The 11,590-nt window shown below is 33.3% G+C and overlaps 8 protein-coding genes across 8 annotated transcripts in view; 3 read left to right on the top strand and 5 right to left on the bottom strand.

Annotated features, from left to right (window-relative positions):
• Positions 1–581, bottom strand: part of VPS16 (tethering complex subunit VPS16) — a gene marked incomplete at both ends in the record, with an annotated part of 2,394 nt that extends 1,813 nt beyond the window's left edge. The window contains one exon of the mRNA XM_003670318.1: positions 1–581. This exon is cut by the window's left edge and continues 1,813 nt beyond it. Coding sequence (XP_003670366.1) covers positions 1–581 — 581 coding nt within the window.
• Positions 582–855: 274 nt separating this feature from the next.
• ELC1 (elongin C) lies at positions 856–1,155 on the top strand (the record flags this gene model as incomplete). The annotated part of the gene is made up of 1 exon (XM_003670317.1): positions 856–1,155. The coding sequence occupies one exon, from the start codon at positions 856–858 to the stop codon at positions 1,153–1,155; it is 300 nt and encodes a 99-aa protein (XP_003670365.1).
• A 356-nt stretch (positions 1,156–1,511) lies between these two features.
• SGF11 (SAGA histone acetyltransferase complex subunit SGF11) lies at positions 1,512–1,811 on the bottom strand (the record flags this gene model as incomplete). The annotated part of the gene is made up of 1 exon (XM_003670316.1): positions 1,512–1,811. One exon carries the CDS (start codon positions 1,809–1,811, stop codon positions 1,512–1,514), a length of 300 nt encoding a protein of 99 aa, XP_003670364.1.
• A 447-nt stretch (positions 1,812–2,258) lies between these two features.
• On the bottom strand, positions 2,259–3,515 carry CAM1 (translation elongation factor EF1B gamma; the record flags this gene model as incomplete). Its single annotated transcript, XM_003670315.1, has 1 exon — positions 2,259–3,515. The coding sequence occupies one exon, from the start codon at positions 3,513–3,515 to the stop codon at positions 2,259–2,261; it is 1,257 nt and encodes a 418-aa protein (XP_003670363.1).
• A 1,499-nt stretch (positions 3,516–5,014) lies between these two features.
• MNN9 (mannosyltransferase complex subunit MNN9) lies at positions 5,015–6,205 on the top strand (the record flags this gene model as incomplete). Its single annotated transcript, XM_003670314.1, has 1 exon — positions 5,015–6,205. The coding sequence occupies one exon, from the start codon at positions 5,015–5,017 to the stop codon at positions 6,203–6,205; it is 1,191 nt and encodes a 396-aa protein (XP_003670362.1).
• Positions 6,206–6,221: 16 nt separating this feature from the next.
• Positions 6,222–6,896, bottom strand: ARL3 (Arf family GTPase ARL3; the record flags this gene model as incomplete). Its single annotated transcript, XM_003670313.1, has 1 exon — positions 6,222–6,896. The coding sequence occupies one exon, from the start codon at positions 6,894–6,896 to the stop codon at positions 6,222–6,224; it is 675 nt and encodes a 224-aa protein (XP_003670361.1).
• A 394-nt stretch (positions 6,897–7,290) lies between these two features.
• Positions 7,291–8,179, bottom strand: OAZ1 (Oaz1p; the record flags this gene model as incomplete). The annotated part of the gene is given in 2 exon segments (XM_003670312.1): positions 7,291–7,920; positions 7,922–8,179. Coding segments are annotated over 2 exon segments (888 nt in total).
• A 1,804-nt stretch (positions 8,180–9,983) lies between these two features.
• Positions 9,984–11,543, top strand: KTR6 (putative mannosyltransferase; the record flags this gene model as incomplete). Its single annotated transcript, XM_003670311.1, has 1 exon — positions 9,984–11,543. One exon carries the CDS (start codon positions 9,984–9,986, stop codon positions 11,541–11,543), a length of 1,560 nt encoding a protein of 519 aa, XP_003670359.1.
• Between the last annotated feature and the right edge of the window lie 47 nt (positions 11,544–11,590).

The following is an 11,590-nucleotide window of genomic DNA, read 5'->3' as shown; positions in this document are numbered from 1 at the left end:
TTGTAATTTCTACTTGTAGTTAAAGAAACTTTGTAGACATTGTCGATATCTAGCAGAATTATATATTCACCATTGCAATCCCAATTATCCTTTGTAAGTAAAGTGAAGCGATTATTATTCTTTAATACTAACTCCAATTTCCCATTTCGTAATTTATAAATATCCTTTGAATTTCGTAAAATGACAACACCATTTCTATAATCCCATATATGATCATTCCGCACAACATCCTCCGGTAATGATATATTAATGATTTCCAAAGGATCTAACTTATTAACAATTTTCAAATCGGTTGCGGTAACGATAACTAATTTTTCATTAAATAAGGGTTCAAAGCATGCGTCAATTATTTGTTCGCTTTTATCAAACCTAACGGTATCGATTAACCCCTGTTGACGATTGTAAATTTGTATATTTTCTTTGTTCTTTATACCGATAAACATAGAAGATACAATGACATTTTTATTGTCGAGTTGAGCTGCCTTGGATTTCAAAGATTCTGGGAATTCACAAAGGAGGTTATTTCTATAGAACACATCTTGTAATTTTTCCCAATTTAAACTGGGATTTCTTTTACTCATTGTAATGTATACGATTCCTTGAACGATGTGTCAATTCTACTGTTGAAGTTGTTGTATTTTTGTTTAACTATTCGAGGTGAAGTGCTTTTTTTGTTAAGTAGTATGAGGAAATTTCTTAAGAAAGGGCGAAAACACTACCTTCTCAAACCTCAATTAATCCTTTATTAAATGAATTGTGAGAATGTGAAAAGCATTTTGATTTCCTCATTGCAAAGAATAAATGATAAGTAGATAAAAGAAATAGGATATTATTAAGAAACCAACTGATACAATCATGTCTGAGCTTAAATTTATCAAATTAATAGGAGAAGGAGATAAGGAATATAAAGTAAGTTATGAAGCGGCCATGGTTTCACCAGTGTTAAAAACCATGCTTCAAAGTCCGTTTAAGGAGAATGCTGGTAAAGTTGATTTGACCAAATATTCAGGAGACACTTTGGAGAAAGTTTGTGAGTATTTGGAATATAAATTAAGGTATCAAAATGCTGATGAGACTGAAGATATTCCTGAATTTGATATTCCTACAGAACTATCAGTCGAGTTATTGATGGTTGCAGATTATTTGAATATATAACACATTGTTTCAAATACAAATAATGTATAACTCGTATCTTTAAATACGAATTGTTTGAATAAGGATATATACATATGTAGGCTTTGTGAAATGCTAAGCATGAAAGTTTCTTCCGTCTCCTTAGGAATGAATAAAAGGAGACATGGTTCCAGTTTTCGTCTAGAACTGCTAGATAAGTAATTAACTGGGTAAAAATCTATTGTATCAGTTCATCTTCAGTATGTTACTAGGGATGGCGCCTATCGTATTATTTATTATCTTGACTCGTTACTGTAATATCAAAAGATGTAAGTGCCGCCGGGTTCTCAAGAATAGATGCCAATTATAGGTTTTGCTCAAACCTATCTTTATTTCTCTCATCTTCTTGAGCCTCTATTCGAACATCTTTGTAAGTGGGCAGCGAACCTATTTGCAGAAATTTCTCTCCCACAATTTAGACAGTTAAAATATTGGGATGATTCTTGGCGCTTAGGAGCTCCATGTATATCTAGAGTCCCAGTATTATCTATATGGTAAGAAGGATGGTTAGGGTATCTAGTTTCCAAAACTTGAACCTTAACTCTCTCTCTCGCAACGATGTCTTGAATGATAGATGTTAATAAATTATGTAAAATCCCATTCGAGACAGAATCGACTGCCTCTGTTTGATTGGACATAATTAATAATAACCTGTTTTTCTGTCGATGATCATAAAACAGTGTGAGGTTTGTATTCCTTTCCTCTTGTTATCAAGTATAAAATGTTTCGACCATTTAAATAATGTCATCTTACCCATACAGAATTATTTTTACAGGAAAAATTTCACATTTTTTGATCTGCAGGTAACACTAAATTTATGCAGTATAGGCTTATTATTTTTAATACAATTAATGAAATATTTTGTCGTAGATACATAGGTTTATAAGATGAGAATGGTATAATGTATTTAAAAACCTCTGAGAATTAAGTTCTTTTTTTACGTGGTTTATCTTATTAAAGAGTTTTACATCTGTTTACAAAAGTTAAGTGGTGATCCATTGACTGAGTTCTTTAATTCACTAATATATAATAAAGTTATGAAAAAATGTATAGATATTCTATCTAGTTAAAATGGTACAGAGAACCTATTTTAAAACCTTACCGTCAACAATTTCCTTGGATTCACCGTTGACAACAACTGGTTTATCCCAAGCCCACATGTTATTAATGAATTCCTTATCTTCTTCCTTAGTTGGGTCCAACTTGCTGTAAGAGTAAGATTCCCAATCAGGAGCAACATTGAAAGCTGGGACATTATCTTGACCTCTAACCATAATAGCACCGGTGATACCATTGTTGTTGTTTTCACCATAGACAACTAAACAACCAAACATGTATTTGGTAGAAGCAGATAATCTGTTGAAGAAACCACCAACTAAATTGTTAGACATGAAAGTTAAAGTCAATTCATCGTTATATTTGTAATCAACCTTCCATAAAGAGTATTCTTCTGGATTGTAATGTTCCCAGAACCATGGTAATGCAACTGGTCTAGTATCTTCGTTAGAATACTGTCTCTTCCATTCATCTAAGATGAAAGTAGATTTACCTAACAATTCCAATGGATGTTTTGGTTTCTTAGCTGGAGCAGCTTCAACGTCAGCTTCAGCTTCAGTATCAGGCTTCTTTTCCTTCTTGGCAGTAGCTGGTTTTGGCTCAGCAGCCTTTTTTTCCTTCTTCTTATTTTGTGGAGGAGCCAATGGAACATCAATGAACTTAAAATCAACGTATTCATCCTTTAGGATTGGAGATGCAATGATAGTGTTGAACCATCTCATAATAATTGGATGTTCATCTCTCCATTGTTTACCGAATAAATAGTTGAACCCTCTAGTAAAGATGGCAGCACAAACCAAATCAGCTAAAGAGATAGATTCAGTAGCCAAATAAGTGTAATTTCTCAATCTAGCTTCAAAAATAGTGACCATTTCTTCAATTTTCACTAAAGCTGCATCGACCTTCTTCTTGTTGTATGGAACGTCACCTCTTAATGGACCAAAAGCTCTAATAATTTGACTAATGAAATCACTATTAGCGAATGATTCCCATCTAATAATCTCAGCTCTAGCCTTGATGTCATTTTCAGGACCTAGCAATTGAGCTTTCAATTTTTCATCATCAGATAAACTAATCAAATAGAAATTGATAGCCATGGATTCAGTCAATTTGAAACCCTTTGGACCAACAAAAGCTGGGACTTTTTTCAATGGAAAATCCCTGGCGAATTGTTCTTGAGCCTTTTCTGGTTCCACTAACTTGACATCCAAGTTGAAAGTCTTGACCAAGGCTCTTGGAACAACAGTTCTGATTCTGAAATTGGCATATAAAGTACCTTGGGACATAGTTAATTGATTCAATGGGTCTTCTTCTCTATTGAGATAGATGGATGTAAAGGATCGAAAAGTGGTATCTTCGATCCTAGATATAACTCTTAATATACAACTAGATGATCATCATGATGATTAATCTATTGATCGCAGCTCGACGCACAACACGCAGCTGACGATGTTCTTCTTTCAATCAATTTACCTTAGCTGCAGCCGGGTAAGGGTAGTTTGCTTGTCCAAAATCCTCTCAATTTTGTGAACTCTGTCACCTTCTCTGCACTATTTTCTGAGGAGCCATCGGAATTTTTCATATAAGAAAAGCAAATGATGGGGAACCGGGGCAGCCCTCTTCCCTCTGTGTACGTACGTAGCGACAGCGTCACGATTCTTTCGTCTGGTTGATTTGTGACAGTGAAATATGAAGTTCTGCTTGTTTCTAATTCTCAGAGTCCCTGCTTATGTGAATTCTTGAATATATGCACTATGGGTGTGAGATTCGTTCACTCCCCATTTCTATGAAAAAACTTATAGTGATTCAACAAATTTTCATGTTGGCTATTGAGACTTTGAAAGATATAAGCTATTATCACTGTTAATGAACTGGCAGGTTTCCGTATGGTAAAGCAGCATTCTTTGCTAACAGCCCTTTTTTATGATCCTCGGTGGAATATTACGTCTATAAAGAAATAAATCTTATTTGTACATATTATAATGAAAGAAAGGAATATGGAAACCTTCATTGGTACCCCTAAAAATGATAGCTTCGCTACTTCTACAGCACACCAATCGTTGGTCGAGGCATGTACATTGACTATACTAGATATGTCTTATACTATATTTTCACTATCCAAGTTTCCGGTAATCGGTACCGTCTTTTTAAATCCAACATATGATCACAATTTCTTTTCCAATTACCTATGGCTCTTGATTGTATATATCTCTTTCCCATTTTCATTTGACCGTTTACCCTTTGTTCTGGCAGGCTCCACAGTTTAGCTTCAACTATATCTCTCCAGTAAGTTGTGAATATATTACATAAATATAAAAAGTAGAGAAATAATAAAGGGTTCAAACTAGTTGATAACAGAGATTACAACGCATTCCCTAAGTAACTTTCTTAGGGTATGTCTAGTGTTGTTACTGTTGGTGATATTTCCGATATATGATACCTTCATCTGGATATAACAAACATTTTGTCTCTAGCATGCTATCCATAGCTACCTAAACTCTTGTTGTAGACTAACCATTGGTAATTGAAGGTTACTTTTCTATTATGCTGGTAGCACCTTCTTTGTCTTATAGATATAGAATATGCGACGCGTGTTGTTATTATGAAAAATTTTGGTCCTTTAACAGAAAAGATTCAACCTGTTAGTTGTATATAGGAACTGATTTAAAGGTAGATTTATAAATTAGCAAGAAAAGCTACGAAAGACTTGATTGGAATCTCAAGACTGTGAAAACCAACAGGAGGAATAAGAGTACACAGCAATTGCTAAATTTTTATATTCATCATGAAGGCTTCAGCGCGTCTTTCTTACAAACTAAGAAAGAATTTGGTGCTTGCCATTCTTTTGCCTTTCACAATCATCATAACGATATATCTTACATTCTTCCATAACCGAGGTGGATCCTCATCCTTTACATTAAACATTACGAAAAACAGATGGACACGTGAAACTCAAGCATCATCATCTTACCTCCCCTTCACTTCGAAATTCAGAATTCCAAAATATTCTTACAAGAAAGTTCAAAATTGGATGTTCAATGAACATATCGATGAAATCATCTCAGAGGGTCACATTGCAGAATTCGATTTAAATAAATTACATTCCACCAAAGATGCCTCAATAAACAAAGAGAAAGTTTTGATTTTGACACCATTACAAAAATTTCATCAAGAATATTGGGAAAATATCTTACAATTGTCATACCCTCGTGAATTAATTGAATTGGGATTCATTGTACCACGTACTCAGACAGGTGATTTGGCATTACAATCATTAGAGAAGGCCGTGGAGAAGACTCAAACTGATAAGAAGAATCAAAGGTTTGCCAAAGTCACGATATTAAGACAAGATTCTGAAAGTTTTAATAAGTTGGCTGAGAAGGAAAGACATGCATTGAATGTACAAAAGGAAAGACGTTCCTCCATGGCATTAGCTAGAAATGAGTTGTTATTTTCTACTATTGGACCTCATACTTCTTGGGTATTATGGTTAGATGCTGATATTGTTGAGACTCCTTCCACTTTGATTCAAGATATGACTGCTCATGACAAATCTGTTTTGGCAGCGAATGTTTTCCAAAGGTATTATGATGATGAGAAGAAGGCTAGTGCAACTAGACCATATGATTTTAATAATTGGCAAGAGAGTGAAATTGGATTAGAACTAGCGTCCAAGATGAATGATGATGAAATTATTGTTGAAGGTTATTCCGAAATTGCAACATATCGTCCATTAATGGCATATTTCCACGACACCACTAAGCCTGTCAGTGAAGAAATGATCTTGGATGGTGTAGGAGGTGGTTGTACTTTGGTTAAAGCGGAAGTTCATAGAGATGGTGCCATGTTCCCAAGTTTCCCATTTTATCATCTTATTGAAACAGAAGGTTTCGCTAAAATGGCCAAAAGATTAGGCTATGAAATATTTGGATTACCAAATTATTTAGTGTATCATATTGAAGAAACGAATATATAGATGTACATATATACACCTATGATATAGAACGATCCGTAATACTATCTTTTATTATATTTATAATATAACACATTTTGTGGTCATCTTTCGTATCATCGATAAACTGGAGGTCTATTTTTTTATTCCTTTGAACCCTTATAACCATCCAATCTATGGCATCTTTTACACCTTCTCCAGTAAGTGCACTTACAGGTAATACTCTACTATCCCTTGCACTCAAATGTTCTGCAATTTTGTTAAATATTTCTTTAATATCTTGAACTTCCATTCGTTCAGGTTTATCTTGTTTATTTGCCAACATCAATATTGGAACACTTTCGATATCTTCATCCATTACAATGGATCTTAAAGTCTCACTACATTCATCCAATCTCAAACTATTACAACTATCAACAACAAATATAATCCCATGACATTGAGAATAATATTCCGACCACATGGCTCTTAAAGTTTCTTGACCACCAACATCCCAAAATTTTAATAACCGTTTATTATTATCCACGGGGATTGTAGCAACATTTTGCCCTACCGTGGGTGTAATTTTATTTAAATCTTTCGAAGTCATATTATATTCCTTTTTACAGGTCTCTAGAAACGTTGTCTTACCTGCATTGTCTAAACCTAATATCAGAATTGAGTATTGTTCCTTCCTTGTCCAATTATTATACAAACCTTGAGCCAAATGGAACATTATTTTCTGAGAGGGGGATTAAGGTTTAATGAGTTGATTGCTTTGAGAAAAGTAGTTACTTTCAATGAAGCAAATGGATCATCCTGAGGTTGAGTAATGAACTGTTCAAGCCTTTTTTTGTATTCGATTACGTATGATTTTCGCATCTTATGTTTTCGCGGGAATCTTACTCTGCCCTTTTATCTCACCCGTTAGACAAAAGAGTACTATTCTTATTTGTGTAACAAAAGTATATAAACTTACACACGCATTAGTTATGTCATTATGTATAATAAATGGGCAAGTTTGTATGGATGCTATAATATGGTGAGATTAGAATATTGATTATATTATATATATATATTTATGAGAGGTATATATATATGCATTGTATGCATGGTTATTATGAATTTCCTTAACATTCGAATTCCAATATTATAAAATTTTCATCACCTCTCATTAATTCATTAAAAGATGACTTATCAGACATTGTCAATTCATCGTTATCGAATGATAAATTATTTCTATTCTCATTTGGTATGATTTTCCCACCAATCCAATTCAAATTTCGCAATAATGTAGTTATCAAATTCGTATTACCATTTGTGTTTCTTCTTAAGAACAAGCGTAAATATTGTAAATCCAATGAACTTGTCAATTCCAGTAAGCTTAATAACCAATCTTTGGTATTTATTGTAGAGGATGTGGGGAAATCAGGTATAATAATGTTCAAATATACAGAATTGAATTTACACCATAATAAATCATTGAATATTAAAGGTAGATAGACAATCATGTAATTATCATTTAGACATCTCCATATGGATCCTTGATTGTTATTGGTATCTTGAATTGTATTTTTTTTGTATGATTGATTGAGTTTGGAATTCATTAAGTTGACTAAATGATTTTGAAATTTCTTTAAATGAGAAATGTCATAAAGAAATTGAGATTCAGTCAATAAGATGATATCCCAATATAATTCGATCAATTTATCAGTGTCGGCTTCTGTATTAGAAGGATCGGAGTTCTCTCTAGAGATGTCACGCACTCCAATCTTTGTAGCCATTCGGCGTCAAAGAATAAGTGTAAATATTTGGATTAATGGATGTAGATGTAGGGGTATTAAGAGTATGGTTTTTTTGTTTTCGTTTAATTAGATTCTTGATGGGGAAACTTAATGATATTGCTGATATTGATGGGTTAGATAACTTTTCATTCAAGTTATTTTGACCACCTAAAGTCTTAAATATTGAGTCCTGTTTCTTTTGTAGTAAATTTTGTTTTTTTGTTGATTGATTCATTTGCAATAACGTCTGTGCAGTTATGCTTTTGGTACGGTATAGTCGGTATGTGCTTATTTCTCTGATTTTAGAAAATGGATGATGAGAAAACGTTCACTGTTGAGGATAGTTTACGGTATATGAGTTTATACCTCTTATAGTGTTATAATGCCCAAACTATTATATTGATTTGTGAGTCAGGCTGCGGATTATAAGTCAGAGTGTCTTTCGACCTTGATCTTGGATAGATGGTAGTCATTATGTGTGATGGTGGAAAATCTCCATGTATATTCTATATTTCTGAGAATATATTTGGTACTACTTAAGTTAAATTTAAAACGTTCCTAGCACGTGACAAGAGAGAAAACTAAAACTGTGGTGGCTTTATAATAGGGCTTCTTGTCTGACAGTTTTATTAACCCTACGAGGCCCTGCCCAAAAAGGAAAAATGAGGGCGCTAGCATATTCAACAGAATAGTGAATAAAACAGTCCTCTTCGTGTGCAATAAGTGATTATTTACTTATAAACGGTTCTTTCATAGAAACATTCGTGACTATTGTATACGTATTTTAAGATATAACAACTCTTTGACAACCCTTTCTCTCGTAACATGTTTGCCGGCAATTGTACCGTATAGTAGCATAGGGCGTTGTCTTTTTCAACATTTTAGGGTGTCTTGTTTGAGCTGAAATCCGATTCTTAAACAGTGAAACCACCTGCTTCATACGCAATTTCCTCCCAAAAATAGTGATCAATGCTTCCTACCTAACCCAGTTCTACTGCCATAAACAGACGTTCATCTAAGGAGATTTATGTTAGAGCATGATATGTGGGTGAGGTTCAAACATCGTTTCTGGTATCATTTTCTATTAGGCACGTAAGAATAAGTATAGCAAAAAAATAGAAGAAATACCAGCAATAGCCATACATCCTACACTTGAGTCTTTGCTAATAAAGAGTAACTGTCACATACCCTTGTCCATTTTTCCTGGAAATTATTTATTGTATTTGTTTTTGAATATTTAAATAATCGAGGAAAACGAACTTAAGCAAATATAGCAGTACAAATTTTGTAATCACTAACTAAGTGCTTTATAATGTAGAAGATAACTGTAACGATAACAATCACGTTGTTCTTTGATACAAAATAACTGGGAATCTAAAAACTCAGGAAAAAATAGTTTCTCTTACATACCTTGTTCAATCCCAAGAGATCCAATTAATTAATTACTTCAACTCTTACGCCGGATATCCATACATGCATGAAAACCTAGTGACAAAGATTACAATATTTAATTAGGAATTCGATATGCTAATGAAATTTTCTTGTACTGTTTGACTGGAAACCCCGGGTGTCATTGACGCTGCGCACTGCGGAACACATTTCTGTCGAGTTCCATTTCCAATCAATTTCTTTCCAAGTGCCATTTAGCCACGTGCTGCATGGCCGATCCCTCTTTCCCATTTCTTTTTTCTTTACGCCGCGCTTTGCTTTTCTCTTTTTCTCGAGGAAATTTATTTTGTTCTGGGAACATTTTTATTCATCTTCTACGGGTGGTTCTCTGTGGGCCCTCACCCCCATAGGGTTTCAACTCTCGAGAATCTTAAATTAAAGAATATCAAATTTGAAGAAAAAGACAATAGAATACGTGTAACTATTAGATTCTATTTAATTAATTTAATTAAAAATGGAGTTTTTTTATAAAGGTCATAAAACATAAATTTAGCATTCATTTATCGGATAAAAAACAGTAAATACTATATCACCTTCCACACACACACACACACACATATAGAAAAGATCTCAACATAATATATACATATATGTCGAAGAAAAAACTTTTCATTAGTAAAAGGCATCTAAGATACTCAGTTCTACTGGGTATAATATTAACCATATTATTAATGACCTTACGTTCACCTGACAACGACACAGAGGTAACATCAAGGGCATTAAAACTAACTCAACAACAATCACAAAGGGAATCACGTCCAGGTAGTGGATCCGGCAAATCCTTCTTCTCATTTGATGAAATCCCATCATTAAACAAGAACGAAGGTGGCTTTATGGGAACAGGTAACACTAACGAACTAGACTCTACTCTAAATTTTGATCTTAATGATGATGATCTTTCATTTGATAAGATTCCTAAATATGATGAATTCGGAGAACTAATAGATTATTCCAAATATATTCCTAAATTAGCCAACTACACTAACGCAACACTTTCTCAATTCACTGCTAAAGAATTAATTAGATTCAAACAAGATTATGATAATGAACAAGAAAATTTGAAAATGAAGACACGTGAAGAGAAAAGGGCTAAGTTTATTAAATCACAAACTGAAAGATATGGTGGACCAGATACGTTAATGAGTGCTATGGTTCCGTCATGGGCTAATGTGGGTGATAGGCCTAAAGCTTGTCTTTTCGCTTATATTGAAGATGATGATCATGATGGTATTATGAAATCTATTAATGAGATGGAAGATATGTTTAATAGACAATTTAATTATCCTTGGGTTTTTTTAACGAGGTATGGTATTAGTGAAGAGTTTAAACAAGATATTAATGATACTTTGAGAGTGGATTTCCAAATTGGTCAAATTGATGAAAAGGATTGGAATGGATATCCTTCATTTATTGATGATATTAAGGCAGAAGAGGCAAAGATTAAAATGGCCGGATTAGAATTTGGTGATTCATTGGAATTTAGATTGAAGAATAGATATTTCGCTGGGTTGTTTTGGAAACATGCATTGTTTAAAGATTTTGATTGGTATTGGAGGGTAGAACCAAATATGGAATTGAGATGTGAAATTGATTATGATGTTTTCAGGTGGCTGCAAGATAAACAAAAATCATTTGGGTTTTCTATTTCAAAAAAAGAAAATAAAGATACTTTACCTGGATTATGGGACGAAGTGAAAAAATTTAAAGATGAAAATAAAAAATTAATTCATGATAAAAATTTTATGAGGTTTGTTTCAGATGATGATGGTAATTCATTTAATCAATGTAGTTTTTGGAGTAATTTTGAAGTGGCTAATTTGAATTTTTTCAGATCATCAGCCTTTAATAAATTTTTTGAAAGTTTAGATAATAATGGTGGGTTTTTTTATGAAAGATGGGCAACAGATCCTCTTCATACGATAGCTGTATCTTTATTAGTCTCTAGAGATACATTTGTAATTTTTTTTCTAGATTTTGGATTTTATAGTGAACCATATGAAAATTGTCCATTAGATGATATTAAATGGAGAGAATCTAAATGTAAATGTGATCAAGGTAACGATTTCACATTTATGGGTGGTTCGTGCACGAAAAAATTCTACGAGGTCATGGAATGGCCAAAACCTGATGGTTGGAATAAACGTACATGAACCAAAATATAATAGCCATTATTATCAAGAACGATGTACATTATTTA

This window comes from Naumovozyma dairenensis, chromosome 5 (assembly GCF_000227115.2).
Source record: "Naumovozyma dairenensis CBS 421 chromosome 5, complete genome".
Lineage (NCBI taxonomy): Eukaryota > Fungi > Ascomycota > Saccharomycetes > Saccharomycetales > Saccharomycetaceae > Naumovozyma > Naumovozyma dairenensis.
The sequence above is the reverse complement of the archived record's forward strand: the minus strand, read 5'-3'. Positions and strand labels throughout refer to the sequence as shown.